This window comes from Pongo pygmaeus, chromosome 11, assembly GCF_028885625.2.
Source record: "Pongo pygmaeus isolate AG05252 chromosome 11, NHGRI_mPonPyg2-v2.0_pri, whole genome shotgun sequence".
NCBI lineage: Eukaryota > Metazoa > Chordata > Mammalia > Primates > Hominidae > Pongo > Pongo pygmaeus.
In genome coordinates this window covers 138,487,195-138,503,219 of record NC_072384.2, presented here as the reverse complement: position 1 = coordinate 138,503,219, position 16,025 = coordinate 138,487,195, and the positions used below count along the sequence as shown (strand labels likewise).

Sequence of the window (16,025 nt, the reverse complement as noted above, 5' to 3'; positions counted from 1 at the left end):
AAGAAGCTGAAACAAGAGTGGACTCAGACCCAAGGCCTGTCCCAGCACGCATCCCAAAGGGCACCCTGTGCTTAGGTCCCGCAAGATATTCAGTGTCCTCAAACTACACACAGGGAAGGCTGCGAGGTGCCACTGCTCCCTGGAGGCCCTCCCACAGGGGACTGAGCATGTTGCTGGACCTGCCTGTGCCTGGGAGATGTCTACCATCTCAGTGATGAATGGATAGATCCTGGGAGATGCCATGGCCCAGCCTGGGGGCTGGAGTGAAGGTCAGCATTAGGAAGGGACATCTGCTCCGTCCTCCACCCGCCGTCCTCCCCACACAGGACCCACAGCCAGAGGTGTCACACAAGGGCACATCTTCATCCTCTCTCCCCCACCCCCACCCCTTCCCCATGGGCAGCCCAGGAGGCCACCTTCGGGGCTCAGTGAAGCCCCGTGTGCACAAGCTGGCCTGTGTCCCAGGATAGCCAGTCCTGTCTGCACAGCCTGGGTGGTTCTAGGGCTTTCTGGGGGCGTGGCTGCCACAGTAGAGCATCCACAGGGGAGGTGGGGGTGGATGCTGAGCTGCAGCAAGCCCCAGCCACCAGACACGTTCCACCTGCACACCCTTTCACTCACTGCCAGGATCTGCTTAGCGTCACCCCATGTCTGACCTTTCACGTTGACGCACAGGCCTGATTTCATCCCCAAACTCAGGAGGATGTGAAACCGGGCAGTTAATCATCTGATGGGAAAGATGCCATGGTGGGCTCAGTGCCACGCTCAGTGTTAAGTCACCACAGGGTCTGGGGAAGGTCTCTCCATCTGTGCCTTCCCCCCAGGGCCAGAAGACTTCAGATAAAGAGGTGCTGAGGACGACACAGTGGTCCCTGGGTGTGGAGGGGTGAGGCCAGCAGTCACCCAACCCAGCCCCAGCCTCCAAGCTCCCCTGACACGAGGGCTCCTCTGCTGTGGGTCCTCACAGATGCATTTCTCCCGGAGCTTTCTGAGAAGGGAAACGGGGCTCCTCCTCCCCATCCCAGAGCCCTCAGCCTAGCAGGCAGGTGTCATCAGATCCTCTGGGGATCCTCATCAGAACCCACCATGGAGCACACATGTTAAGTGAGGCAACCCCTGACCTGAACACATTCCAAGGGCGGCTGCCAAGGACTCTGAGCCCTGGTGTATTTCTCCAGTGCTGAAAACCAGCAGAAGGCACTCCCTGCGCAACCACGGTCACACGCGCCGAGACTCGAGGAAGGTGGAATGACACCCCCGAGGGGTGGCCTGGGCAGGGCCGGCATATCCCCAGCCACTGCCCCACCCTGCCCAGCCCTGGACAGCTGTGTCTACAGCCCGTCCCCATGGGGACCGGGCACCCCGGCTGATGCCTGTGCAGGCTGCAGGAGTGGCGTCCTCAGGGGAGGCAGACTGGTGTCACTGCGCGAGCTGGATGGCCTTCTTGGCACAGCCACCTCCTTCTCTCCTCCTCCGCCCCCTTCTCCTCTGTAAGCCATAGCCTGGAGTCTTCGAGGACCCGGCTCTCAGGGGCTCTTGCTGCTCCTCCACTTCCCGCTGGGCTGGCCATCAGCGCTGAAGGCCCCAGGAGGTCAGGGGTCAGCAGCCGGGTTTCCGTGCCCCTGGGGTGTGCTCTGGAGATGCCTGGAAAGATTCTCCCACCCAGGGGGGACAGAGGGTGGGGGAATAGACATCTAGCCAGGGCTTTCCTCACAAGAACCGGCTTTACGCCCAGTGCAGACACACAGAGAGGGGCACGGCAGGAGAGATGGTGTGGCGGTGGGCAGGGAAGGCGGCCTCGGCCTGGGCAATGCTCGCCTTTGGATCCTCTGAGACTGGCTGCGCTGGGCACTGCCATCTGTCCTGTCTGCACCTGAGGGCCTTTCCGTGGAGCCCACGCTATTCCACCAGCACACACAGGGATGACAGCACCACAGCCACCAGGCAGAGTACACAGGGGTCCCAGTGCTCGTGGGCGTGTGGCAAGTTCCAGGGCGGACACCTCCATGAACAAACCCACGAGGGCACCGAGACAGCCCCAGATGCTGTACTGGGAGCTCCTGATGTGCATGACAGGCCGCAGGGAGGTGGGTGGGCTCCAGGGCCAGGCCTCCGGGCAGGGGAAGGCAGCGGGCAGGGCTCTGTGAACGGCCCATCCCGAGACCTCACGGGGGTCGAGCTCAGCAGGAATCCAGGAGGACACCCTGCCCTTGGCCCAGACAGCCCTCGTGACTTCAGAAAAAGCCTCCCTCTCAGTTCCTGCTGAAATTCAAAACACAAGCAGCTGTTCCCATGTTGCTGCTGAGTTCTGAAGAATTTCCTGACTTGACTCTTTCAGCAGGAGACACAAAGAAGGCAGCAGGAGGGAGATGCAGCAGGCTGGGAAAGACCCTGCGGTGTTGGTGCACCCTGACCAACATCGTGTGGACCCAGAGCGTCATGCCTGGCGCTGGCCATGCTGAGCCGCAGTTCCACAGCAGGCACTGCAGACATTTGTCTCGCGTCCCCCAGTTACCACGCTGGGCTGCAGCCCCGCTCCCTGGGGCCTGGAGCCCTGTCCTCTGAGCAGCTCCTTGGGCTTGGAGGGCGGCCATGATTGCCGCACGGGGTCAGCAGGGGTCAGCACGGGGTCAGCAGGGCAGGGCAGGGTCCGCAGTGACAGCCTCGGGTAACCGAAGCTGAGGTGACCTGAGGCTGCCATGGTCAGTATTTACAAACCTGGAAGCTTTAGGGCAGAGGGATGGAGGCATCCCAGCTGGTATGGAAGTGAAGTCTGGTTCTCTGGGGCCCAGTGACCTCGGATGCAGGGCAGGCTGTGGCCCCATCCCTCTGGCATCTTCCCCCAGGACACCTTTCGCCTGCCCAAGATGGCACTCAGACCCTGAAGCTGTACAGGGTGGGGTGGAATAGGCGTGTCCCCTTCCCTCTTAAATCAATCGAGCATTTCTTGTTTGGGTGAGGAAATCTGACGTGAGGCTTTTAAAAACCCATGTTTTATAGCTGAGTCCAGCACGTTCCAGATTCTTCTCTTCTCTGTTCTGCCTTCTCTGTCCCTCCCCCACCCACAGGAAGGTCTCTGGAAATGAGAGTTCCCGGTGACACATTTGCCAGGTTTTCTATACCTCCTCAAATTAGATTGTAGCTCCAGTTAATACATTAAATCACATTATGCCTCCATCAGCAAACCAAGGCTGCAGCTTAATGAGATGATAACCCCTGGTAAATGACAGACCAGCCAGCTTGCAGGGGAGCCTGGCCCCGCTGAGCTCTTTCAGCCACTTTTCAGGGACCCTTTCCATGTAGCGGAGTGGAAGACACCCCACACGTGTTAGAAAGGGCTCAGGAATCACCCCCAAGCCTTGCTCACAACAAACAACCTGACAAAATCCACCAACCAGGTAACAAAGCAACAGGATGAGCGGAGGAGTGGGGTCACGGTCAGGGCAAGGGCTGTCGGAGCCCAGCAAGCACCTGTGTGCAGATCCACGCTAGGCAGCTAAGGTCCCAGAGCAAGCGCAGTGGCTACAAACCCTGAATGCGCCAAAAAAAAAAAAAAAAAAATGTGGACCCACAGGCCAGGGCAGGGACCCAGGAATGACCCCTGTGCAGAGGAGTCTCTTTTTGTTTTTTTTTTTGAGGCAGGGTCTGGTTCTATCACCCAGGCTGGAGTGCAGTGGTACCATCATGGCTCACTGCAGCTTTGACCTCCCAGGCTTGAGTGATCCTCCCGCCTCAGCCTCCCAAGCAGCTGGGTCTACACGTGTGCAACACCATGTACAGCTAATTTTAAAAATTTTTGTAGAGATGGAGTCTCGCTTTATTGTCCAGGCTGTTCTCAAACTCCTGGGCTCAAGTAATTCTTCTGCCTTGGCCTCCCAAAGTGTTGGGATTACAGGTGAGAGCCACTGCACCAGGCCATGAGGGGTCTTCCATTCACTTTTTACTACTATTCAATGTCCTGAGTAAAGCAGGGATCACGGGGGGCCTCCTTCCCATCTGCTTTGATAGAGGAAGCAAAACTTCCAGGCCGGCACCAGGAGCTGGCATGAGCATGTCTCAGTCCCCACTTACTCCTGTATGTGTATATCCCACAAAAGGCTGGCCAGCCGCATTTGTCTGTGTCGCTCATAGGAAGGTGAGTCCCCTTTGACACGCACCTGTTGTTAAATGAGATCTCTGATTTCAGAAGAGTCTGGAAGCTTCCCTCTGCCATATACCAAGATACCTGCAGGCCCAGCCCAGGGCCCTGGGACAGCTATGACTTTGGGCAGCAGCAGGCATGTGGCAGCTCTGGCCCTGAGGCTCCTGCCTTCAGAGTCCCCTGCCCTCCATGCCAGCCTGGTTTTGGATACCAGACCCCAATAATTGCCTGGTTCTGCTTGCTTGGCTTCTGCCCCAGCTGCCAAGTCTCAACTGCACTTGGCTCAGAGAGGGGCCTTTCCCAGAGCCTGCGTCCCCCATCAGGTCACCTGCCTGGCTCACAGTCCTTAAGACCAGCTGGGATCCAGGCCCGGTGGCTCACGCCTGTAATCCCAGCACTTTGGGAGGCCGAGGCGGGCGGATCACTTGAGGTCAGGAGTTCAAGACCAGCTGGGACCCTGCTCGGGCTGGGAGCATTCCCTGAGGCCAGCCGACTGGCTGGCTGGCTGCCTGCTGGTCGGCCTAACTTTGGGGTCCCGCTTATCCAGCAGACACAGTGCCACCTGCCCACACCTGGTGATGGCCCACACTTGGTAATGGCCTGCCTGCAGGCAGCCTAGCGCCTCTCACCCTATTTGTGCCTTCGTATTCTCTCCAGGGCCCTCTTCTCCTCCACCAGTCACTCGGACAAACTTGCCCACCCTAGAACCCCAGGCCCTTGCTGCTACAGGAGACCCTTGGAAGGCTGCCCTTGGCCCACTGCCAGGCTTGGTGTCTCAATGCGATGGACCTCACCAGGTTGGTGGGGACACTGCCAGGGCGGAGGCAGCACCTGAAGGCTGGCATCCCCATCTCAGGAGGCCACAGTTATGTGGAGGCAGGGCATCCCTCTACCTCCACCGGGAACCAGGAGGGAGCCATGGGTACCAGCTGTGTGAGCCTCGGCAGGTGAAGCAGCAATCAGAACAGCCCCACCTCCACCAGGCTGCTGCTGACCTGAATAAGCCAATGTATGTTACGTGCTCGACACAAAGCCCAGCACGCGGTAATATACACCAGCTACAGTAAACGCATTTCTTGGAATAAGGGATAATTAGGTAAACATTCAGCAGGTGGTGAGGACCCATTGCTAGTTCTGGAGAATAGATCAATATGAGATTCAGGTGAGATGAGGAAGGTTTGGGAAAGGGACAATTTAAGAAGGCATGGGCCAAGTGCACAGGGAAGCTTAGTGCATGACAAAGGTGGCATCTCAGGTCACCGGAAGCAGAGATGGATGTTTGCATAAATGGGACAAGTGGGTAGCCCAACCAGAAAAAGATAACATTTGATTCATAGTTCACACCATACACAAGAATAAACTGGAATAAACTCCGATGGGCCAAGGATTTGGATGGAACCAGTGGGACCACACAGGCTAGAGGAAAACGTGGCAAATCCCTCTTTTCCCTTAATGTGGGGAGGGGCTTTCCACTAGGACTCCAATCCAGAGGCGATCAAAGATGGATGGTTTTGACCACATTAAAAAAATTGTATGGCAACAAAAACACCAAAAAAAAAAAAAAAAAAGTTGAAAGACAACCAACAAACTAGGAGAAAATCTCTAATGTACACGAGAGACAAAGGCCTAACCCATCTAACATACAAAGAACTCTTTAAAAACGACCTGATAGAAAATAGGAAAAGACACAATTTGCCAAAAAGATAAAAGAACGGCCTGTAAACATACGAAAGATGTTCGAATTTGCTCCTAAGTACAGAAATGCAAATTCACATGCTGCTGAGACATCATTTCTCACTTATCAGACAGTGACAACTCTAATGGATGACAACACAGTCTGTTGGTGGGTCTGGGGAAATGGGTACCCCATACGCTGCTGGTGGGAATGCAAACTGGCATAAGCCTTCTGGAGGGATGTTGCAAAACCTAACACATTCCTCCTGCTCTCACCTTTGGTCCTGCGACTCCACTTCTGGGTATCTATTCTGAAGAGTCAGCTCCAGTGCTGGGAAAACACGGATGCATGAGGCCATTCATGTTGATGCTGAAATGGGAAAATACTGGCCACAACCTAAGTGCCTCTGCTCGCTTGGCTTCTGCCCTGGCTGAAAGGAAAATGGCTGAAAAACTCTGCATGGCGGAGTACTATACAGCTGTAAAAACGAAGGAGGAGGGTCCCTCTGCACTGATAAGGAGAGATTTCCAGGTTATGTTGTTAAGTGAAGAAAAACCAAAGTACAAAGGAGTGTCATTAGTATACAACCCTTTATATAAGAAAGAAGGGGATATAAGAAAATGCAGGCATCTGCTCATTTATGCAAAAGATATACAGGAAAGAAAGACCAGAAACTGATAAGTTGCCCACAGGAATTGGTTGGGAACAGGGTGAAAGGAATGAGAGAAATGGGAAGGGGCAGTAGGAGGAGGGACAATGCCAGTTGTCTGAACACACCTTTGCGCAGAGAGCTCTGCCCCTGGAACCAGTGTGATGATTAGCTTTATGAGCCAACTTGGCCAGGCTACAGTGCCCAGTTACTCAGTCAAACACTAATCTAGGTGTCACTGTGGGGGTATTTGGGAGATGTGGTTAACATCTATCATCAGTTGTCTTTAAGTAAAGGGGATAATCCTTGATGCTGGGGGTGGGGCCTCACCCAGCCAATGGTAAGGCCTTACCAGAACGTTCGGAAATTCTACCTCAGGAATGCTGCCTCGGCTCCCAAGAGCTTCCAGCCTGCTGGCCTGCTGGGCCGCGATTGGGCAAGCCAATTTTTTGAAACAATATTGTTTTACCCAGCCTTTCTCGATACCATGGCTTAAATAGGGATTCACCCATGTTTTCTTCTGGAACCTTTATGGTTCCGTGGGTTCCATCTAAATCTCTGGGGTGTGTGTATACCCACACATATGCATATATATCTTGGTTTCTAGATACCATTCTCTAACAAAAGGAACCAGGGTTTCTTGGAGAAATGGCTGACTTCAGGGCTGGGGCACAAATTGTGTAAGATACATTTTGGAACATCTCGTGGTACCAGAAAGAAAGAAAGTGCTCGAAAAAAGCCAGGGGCAATGTCAAAAGGACACAGAAGCCCATGTGAAGGCTCTCCAGTAGCCAAAGCTGGGACCAACTTAAGGCACCTTGTGATAGCACTGGGCCCCCTGGATGATCCCGCATCTCCCATCTCAAAGCCACCTGATTAGTGTCGCCAGTTCCGTCTGTGACTTCATTCCCCTTTGCCGTGTAATGTGACACATTGACAGTTCCAGGAATTAAGCATGGACGTCTCTGGGGGGCATCATTCTGCCAAACGCAGACCCCAGGGGCTGGCAGGTGACGTGCTGAGATGCTGTTGTGAAGTGGACTTTTCCTTCTTGGTTCCTAAATTATCTTGATTTTTTTTTTTTTTTTTTGGAGACAGAATCTCACTCTGTCCCTCAGGCTGGAGTGCAGTGGTGCCATCTTGGCTCACTGCAACCTCTGCCTCCTGGGTTCAAGCAATTCTCCTGCCTCAGCCTCCCGAGTAGCTGGGATTACAGACGTATGCCACCATGCCCGGCTAATTTTTATATTTTTAGTAGAGATGGGGTTTCACCATGTTGGCTAGGCTGGTCTGGAACTCCTGACCTCAGCTGATCCACCCGCCTCGACCTCCCAAAGCGTTGGGATCACAGGTGTGGGCCACAGTGCCCGGCCAGATTTTTTTTTTTTAATACTTTAAATTCTAGGGCACATGTGCACAACGTGCAGGTTTGTGAGGTATGTACACATGTGCCATATTGGCGTGCTGAAGCCATTAAATGACGAGTTAATGGGTGCAGCACACCAACATGGCACATGTATACATACGTAACAAACCTGCACGTTGTGCACATGTGCCCTAGAACTTAAAGTATCATAACAATAAAAAAAAAAAAAAAAAGAAAATTCCCAGCAACTCCCCCTCCTTCTAGTTCCAGCTATCGCCACTCGGCTCCGAGGATGGCAAACTCCCTCTGGCCTCAGCGCTAATTATTCCTCTTTGCACTCTGGCACCGTAGGAAGCCATCTGTGGTGGCTTCCATTTATAAGGACACTCCACCATGGCTGCTTGTAGAACACTGTGTGCATTACCCTGCTGTCTTCTGCCAGGCCTCCCATTCACAATCAATCTACACAAATCAACCATCACTTCCACAAAGCAGGCAGGGGGAGAGTGCTTTTCTCCAGGGGCCCCCCACTGTGTCTTCCCTGGATCATAATAAAATGCAATCTTAATTTAAATACAAATGACTCAGCTGTGGCAGAAGGCCAATTAGCCTAAAGAACAGGCTGTTTTGATTTTTAACAACCTCTCCCTGCTCAACTCATTTTTCAGCTTAGAAAAGGAGGCCCTGAAACCTTGGAGAGACCTTCAGTACAGTAGAGTGAGGACACCCCACTGAGGGCACAGGGAGGCCCCCCAAGACCCCAGAGTGAGGAGACCCTGCTGAGGGCACAGGGCCCCCGGACACCCCAGAGGGTTGGGGTGGGCTCCCTGGTTCACGGTGTCTTATCAGGGGCCTTTGAGGCTGAAGCCGTGACTTTGGCCCTCCCACCTTTGGGAGCACCAACTCTCCCACCTGAACTGGAGCAGAGGGTGTGGAGTTTCCGTTGTTTTAAATCCCAGGATGCACACCTGCATATACCCCATGCCTTCCTACGTTTTAAAAAGTTTGGGCTCCCAAGGTAGAGAGTCGCCTCAACTACAATGCACTGAGCACGGACTCTGGGCCTGAAGGAGTTCCCTGGGGTGGGTGAAGTAGGCAGAGAGCACATGGCCGGCGGGAGGAGAAAACAGAGGCCACTCATCTGCCAACCTCAGTAAGACAGAAGAGGGCAGGCTGTGGCCAGTGGGGCTCTGAGGGTAGGGGGAGGCCCAAACCCAGGCTCAGAGGGGCAGTGGGAGCCACCCAGCCTCAGGGCCTCCCAGCTGTGGGCTTTCTCCCTGTGCCCACACCAGCCTGCAACCCACAGGGGAGGGGTGATGGGTCCAACCAGGGGTCTTCAATCCCACAAAATTGTGCCCGGGTGTGTCCTGGACCCTCAGGGGACACCACAGCCACAAGTACTCTTCGAGTGTGACCTTGGTGCAAACTTTCCTCCGTGAAGACCCTCCCCAGGGCCTCCTCCCTGCCTCTGGCCCTCCCCACCGGTCCCCAGGGCTCCCTTTCTCTCAGGCACTGGGGAAAGTGCTTGTCATCGGTGGGGCACCAGGACTTGCGCTGCGCCATGAACCCACAGACAGATCTCTGTGCGAAGGCTGCATGGCAGGGAGGCTGTAGCCGTCAGCTCCACGCACGCACTGCTGACCCCGCTACTCACCCACTGCAGCCCCAGCACACCCCAGCGCCTCCCACGGAGGCAGAAACAAGGACTCGAAAGTCGATCGCGGACATGCTGAGTTCTGATCCCCGCTCTGGAGGCACAGGAGTCTGGGCCTGCTGGGGAGAACCCCCAGGCCTGCTGATGGGGGCCCAGCACCCAGGAGGCTGAGGGAGGCAATGAGGGAGCCCCTCAAGCGGGAAGAAGGGCCCTTGGGCAGGAGGACTGGGCCAGGAGGGGAAGGGTTCAGCTGAAGCCATCCTGCTGGGGTCTGTGGGTGGTGACAGCCTGCTCCATTACCGGAAGCTCTGAGCCCTGGACAGGGTGGGGCCAGGAAGGACAGCTTTAGCCTGACCACGGGGATGGAGGGAACCAGCAGGGATGTCCCTGAAGCCAGGCTCCAGTCAGAGACCCGGCCACCCTGGGCACGAGGCCCTACTCTCAGTCATTCCCCAGGCGCCCGCCCTTGGAGAGGCCACGGGCATCTCTGGTTGGACATGGCCCAGTCTGAACCCTCCATCACGAGACCAGATTATCGAGGACGTGGCCTCCTCCCACAGTCACTCTTCACGTCCACCTGCCACCAGCCCCCGCCTCCCTCCTCTGTCTTCAGTCGGCCCCCCCCACCCCCCCACTGGGGGAAGAACCCTTCCGGGGTCTAGAAAGGATCTTCCACAGCCCCCACGTGGTCCACTCCTCCCCCGCTTGCCCCCTCTCCCTCCCCAGCCGTGTCCTGCCCACCAGGGGCCATGGGACTCACCTGATGGTCCTGCCCCAGTCACACCACAGCATCTCCCCGACGGCCTCCATGTCTACCTTGAACTGGGTGAGGCAGAGCTCCTGGAGGAGGGCACCGTAGTTAGCCTCCTGGCAGGCAGTGGCCATGAACAGGTGATGGGCTGAAACAGACATGACCGTGAAGAGATGATGGGCTGCAGCAGAGGCCTAGGAGCATCACTGCCAGCCCGCCCGCCCCCTGCAGCCCGGGCTCCATGAGAACGGGGCCTCTGAGCAACCCCTGGAGAGGGCGACTGCAGCTCCAAGCGGACGCTCTTCATCAATCGTTCTGTGACCTGGCAAAGGCCCTCCCTGCCTGCTAAGGGTGGCTTGGCCCTCAGTGCCCGTGCCAGCTTGGGCCAGGGCACTTTCCGTCCCACAATTATGCCACCGGGCTGCCCCCAGGCATGGGCGGCATGAGAGGGGTCTGGAGACAGTCCCTGGCTGCCCCTGTTCCACAGGTACCTGGGGATGGGCTGGGCTGGGCTGTGCCCCCCAGCCCGGGAGCTGCAGGCACATCTCGTGTCTGAATATCTGCGGGCTATGAACCCAGCTGACAAACAGAAGCATGAACTGTGCTCCCTCCTCCTGCCTTGAGCCATACACCAGGGCAAAAGTGACCTGCCCAGCGGTGCCCCACACAGAATCAGGATTCACTCATTTCCCCTGTAGCTCACTACTGGCTGGGGGCGGGCGGGGAGAGCATGGCCCTTGGTCCCCCACCCACCAGGCTTCTTCTTCCTCCTCAGGCTGAGCCTCTCTTTCTTGGCTACCTCGTAGGGCAGCTGGGGGCAGGGGCTTTGCATTCCCTGTTTAGGGCTTGGCTCCTGGCCCTCCCACTGTCCCCAGGTCCCCCTCCTTTTCCCCCCAGGCCACATCCTCTGCCCAGGGGGGACCCCCAGCCCCACCCCTACCAGCCTGGCCCTTCCAAATTCCTGGAAGGAGCTTGGCACTGGGAGGCCAGCGCTGCCCTGGGAGACGCTGGGGGCACCCAGCCCCTGCAGCCCACCGCCTGGCCCCCTGGGCCTCGTGAGTGAGGACACCAAGTTGCCCCTTGCAGCCTTGGGCCCAGGGAGCCCACCCAAGGAGAGGGGGCTGCCCTTGGGCAGGCAGATTGGGCGAGGGGTTCTGGAGTACCAGTCTCTGGCATGTGGCCCAGAGAGGGGTGTGAGCTCGAGGGGCCCCTCGGACTGCTAAGTAAAACGCAGAGGAACTGGAGATGCCTGATGCACCGGGCACCCCGGAGCTCTTCACACACAGCCATCTCAAAGTGGATCTGACTGCGATCAGCAATTTACGGATGGGGGAACTGAGGCTTCGGGGTTCAGAACTGGGCCCCAGGTCCCATGGCCGGAAGTGGTATGGACCAGAGAGCACTTGGCCGCTCCTGGGGCTGTGGGGCTGGGCACCAGATGGGAGGCGGGAAGCACAGGGAAGGGCCTGATGTTCCTGGAGGTGCACCTGGGGGAGGGCGAGCAGGTGGCCATGCGGGGTGGGGTGGGGGTGCTCTCGCAGAGCACCACTCCAGGCCCAATGGCTGGTGTCAGGGTGAACGGATCCCACACACTGCACACCTGGGCACTGGCCCAGCCCACAGCTGCTAGAGAGAGCAGAGTGCTGACCAGAGAGGCTGAGCCCTGCACCGGGCCGAGGCCATGAGTGGCTCCCAAAGAGCCAGGTGTGTTGAATCAGGGATGTTTAGCCCCGGAAGCCAGGGAGTGATGTGGGTGTGGTCAGGCCTGCAAGGAAGGCTGGGAGTTGGAAAAAGCCCCACGGAGGAGCTCAGGACAGGACCTGCTGGCAAGCGAGACAGAGTCCCCCCACCTCACTCCAGTGGGTCACCCACCCTCGACCCCTGGCATGAGCGCCCAGCATTGGAGTTTGTGGCCACAGAGGGAGCTGCATCTGCCCCGGGAAGGCTGAGGGCAGAACAGCCCCCCACCCCCGGCACCCCGGGGACACCTCAGGAGGCTCTGTACCCACCTGAGTCCATGCTGCTTCCCGACAGCACAGGTGTGTCCCCACCATGTCCATACGAGCACCGTGAGTGCACCCAGGGGCTGGCTGGGCCCGCTGTGGATGCACCCCCTACCCTGGGGGCTTCTTTCACCCCCAGTCAGGGCAGCCTTGGAGAAGGGGCTATTTCTGACACCTGCCCCATCAAAATGTCCCCTAGGAAAGTCCACCTGCTGTGGACAGTGATGCCCCAGGAGCTCCCAGGAGCTCAGGAGGGCTCAGACACTGACTCGTCAACTCAGGGAAAGAATTCCAGGCTGCCTGTCCAGCTGCAATTGGAGAATCGTCCCTCTGTTTGTCCCCTACCCCTCACTGCTCCTGGCATCCTGCCCCCGTCCACTGCCTTTCTCTGGTGAATCCTGGGTCCCAGTCCCACCTGCCCTCCTCCGCTGCCCTGTCCTCCAAGAGGCCCCCGGCTGACCCTACCTATGGGAAGCCTGCCCCCCAGCCCATTTCCTCAGAGCCTCACTCAGGGCTGGTGGAGAGTCTCTTTCTTTTCTCAGAACCCTCTTGGCCGCCCTCTCATCTCCCACTCCTTTCTGACATGTGCACAGCCTGCCTGGCACCCAGCAGCTTTGCACATTAATATTTGTCAAATGAGCCAGCAAGTAAGATGGCCATGCCCGGATTTCTCAGCGGCCATTCTGCCCGGGAGTGAAGCAAGCGTGCCTCAGGCTGTCCTGCGTGGAGTGCAAAGATTGGGTGTCAGAGTCATGAACCACTGCAGACTCCCCTCCTGCTTTGGAAGAGCCGCTTTTAGGACAAATGAAGATGAACAGGCACGTCTGTGCCTCAGTTGGGATCCTTGGCTGCACGCAACAGAAACCAACTGGGGCTGGTGTGAGCAGTGGAGGATCTGGTAAAGGGACCCTGGTGGCTTCCAAGTCCCCAGCAGGGTCTGGGAAGCGGGGTCTGCACAACCACCCTGCGGAGCCAGTCCCCGTGCGGAGGCTGAGCTGCTCCTTCTGGTGGAGTCTCCAACAAGCGAAGGGAGTGCAGGTGCAGGGGCCAGAAACAATGACAGTGGTCCCTTCACCCCAGGCCACAGGGTGTCCCTCCCTGTCAAATTCAGGTCAATCTCCTGCTGTCCCCTGGGCTGTCCAGAGCAGCTGCCTGCCCCCAACCTACTGGGCCTTCCTGTCCAGCAGCCGAGCCAGTTCTAGCTTCCATCACCTGTGCAGCCCCCTGTCCTGGTCTGGCTGCAGGGCTGGTCCGGTGGCCTTGACCCTGGCCTGGCTCTGGGCTGGTCCCTCCTGGATGCTGCATCCCCCACCTCTCTTAGAGCCACTCTGCCTCCCAAGGGGCGGGACTGCCATATCCAGCCCATTTTCCCTTGCTCCTTAGGGACAGAGCCCTCCCCGATCAATGCTGCCCTTTCTTTCCCACTCTGTGGGAGCCCAGAGTCCCACAGCTGGGATGAGGCCAGGGGCAGCTGTTCAGGCAAATCTGGAAACCAGGCTTTCATTTTTTAGGTACAGGCGAAGAATGCTTGAGTTTTTCTTAAATGAGCCTGATGTGGTTTCTTTCCTTGGAGAGAGAGGTAACATCAAAGTTTTAAAACAGGATAAAATTGCCAAAGTTTTAAAACAACCCATTCAGGGCCAAATGGGTTCCATTCCTCTGTGTGACTGCAAATGTAATCACTCATAACTCTTGTCTTTCAAAAGCCGCATGCAGAGGTTGCTGGGTAGACGGCTGCGTTCCTCACTCAGCACTTGGCGTGTTAAGACAGGAACCTTCCCTCGAGCTAGCTGTGCATAAGTTAGGAACTCAGTGTTGCTTGGGGGGGTTCAGAGCAACGGCTTCCTTCTCCACAGCAGGACAGTGCCCCTGAAATAAGCATACATAGCAGGTACCCCAAAGGTGGAGGGCCCCTCAAGCAAAGTGACAGGGTGGGGACAGAAGGACGGGGCAGCCGGGCCCCCCACAGGGGACCCCTGGACACTGCTCATCAGGTGTTTGGGCTTTCTAAGGAGACAAGGGGCACAGAGCTGATGGGTCTCAAACTCAGCAAATGCACTTGGCGCCTGTGTTTGGTCTATGCCGCATGGGACAGGAGAGGCCAGTTCTGCAGCTGTGTATTTTAGGTTTGTAGAGAGAGAATCTCAGACCCCATCACTGTCCTCCTCCCAGCTGGAGTGGTGGCTAAACGGAGAGTGCAGGTCGGGTTCTAGGTCAAGTTCATGCAAATTCCTGAAGCCTCCCTGCTCCCCTCCCACCAGCCAGTCCAGGATGCTGATAGCCGCAGCTCACAGGCCAAGTCCAGGCCTAAGCCCCTTACACCCATTGGCCTGTTTATTTTATTTGATTTTGAGACAGGGTCTTGGTCTGTTGCCCGGGCTGGAGTGCAGCAGCACAATCATGGCTTACCACAGAGTCTTGACCTCCTTGGCCTTAGGCAATCCTTCCACCTCAGCCTCCCGAGTAGCTGGGACCAGAGGCACATGCCACCACACCCGGCTAATTTTTCCATTTTTGTAGAGATGGGGTTTCCCCACGTTGTCCAGGCTGGTCTTGAACTCCTGGGCATCGTCCCACCTCAGCATCCCACAGTGCTGGGATTACAGGCGTGAGCCACAGTGCCTGGCCACCATTAGCCTATTTATCTTTGCAAATAACCATTATGGCAGGGACAGAGGGGCTCAGACAGGTTAAGTAACCTGCCTAGAGTCACACAGCCCAGGAGTGGTACAGCCTGGATGCAATCCCTGGCACGCTCATTTCAGAACACGTGGGAGGCATGGTGAGGTCAGTGACCTCTTGTGGAGACCCCAACACCTGCCCCAAAGGCTGTGGGTGACCCATGTCTGTGGAGGCTCTGAGACCCTTGGCCAGGAGCCCCGGCTGCAGATGGGCTTCCTCAGGGTGTCTGCCTCCCTCAGGCTTCCCAGGAGTGGCTTCGGGGGCTCTCACTGGGCACGTGTGAGTCCCACGACCTGGACAGTCACCTGGCCACCCCTAATGCCCAACAGCACAGGGGCCCTGGGAGAGTGGATGTGTGGCCATCGTCACCGTCACTGAGTGGACGACTTTCGCAAAGGGGCATGGACTGGAGAGAGCATGAGGTGCCCCTGGCAGCACCAGGGCAAGCCAAGAATAGGCTGCCGAGCTGCCTCTCCTCCCCGTGCCAGGCCCTCCTTGGCCGAGGGGCTGGCATCGTCCATCTAAGCACAGGCTCGATCCACACTCAATCCTGAAGCCCCCGCTAAGAACCACTAACGTCCTTAAGGCATGGATGATACCATCGCAGGAGGGTGGAAAGATGGTCGTGACTGTAGTAAACTATTCTCAGCATCCCTCCTTTCAAAGAAGCCTATATTTTTTCTCTCCTAAAACACGCCTTTATTGAAGTATAATTTATATACCACAAATTCACCCATTTTACATAGACAATTCAATGATTTTTAGTAAATTCACTAAGTTGTACAACCATCACCATATCTAGTGGTTTTCTTTCTTTATTTTTTTGAGACAGGGTCTCACTCTGCTGCCCAGGTTGGAGTGCACTGGCGTTCTCTTGGCTCGCTGCAGCCTTGACTTCCTGGGCTTAAAGAAGCGTATTTTTGCATTCATTTTATAACACATAGCGCAGTGGCACAGGGGTCTAATTTATAAGCAAATCCTGGAGGAGCATGTCCAGATTATTTTACTGGCAGGGGCAGGACCAAGAGAGTTGGGGACAACTGTCCCAGAGGGTGAAAGTGCCCAGGGCCCAAGGGAGTTGGGGTGGGGGACGGTGGAGGAACC

At 56.6% G+C, this 16,025-nt stretch overlaps 1 protein-coding gene across 1 annotated transcript in view; it reads right to left on the bottom strand.

Annotated features, from left to right (window-relative positions):
• Positions 1 to 16,025, bottom strand: part of RAMP1 (receptor activity modifying protein 1) — a 56,265-nt gene that overhangs the window by 24,984 nt on the left and 15,256 nt on the right. Inside the window, exon 2 of the mRNA XM_054477340.2 lies at positions 10,246 to 10,384. Within this exon, the coding sequence (XP_054333315.1) occupies positions 10,246 to 10,384 (139 nt within the window). The remainder of the gene's footprint in view (positions 1 to 10,245; positions 10,385 to 16,025) is intronic.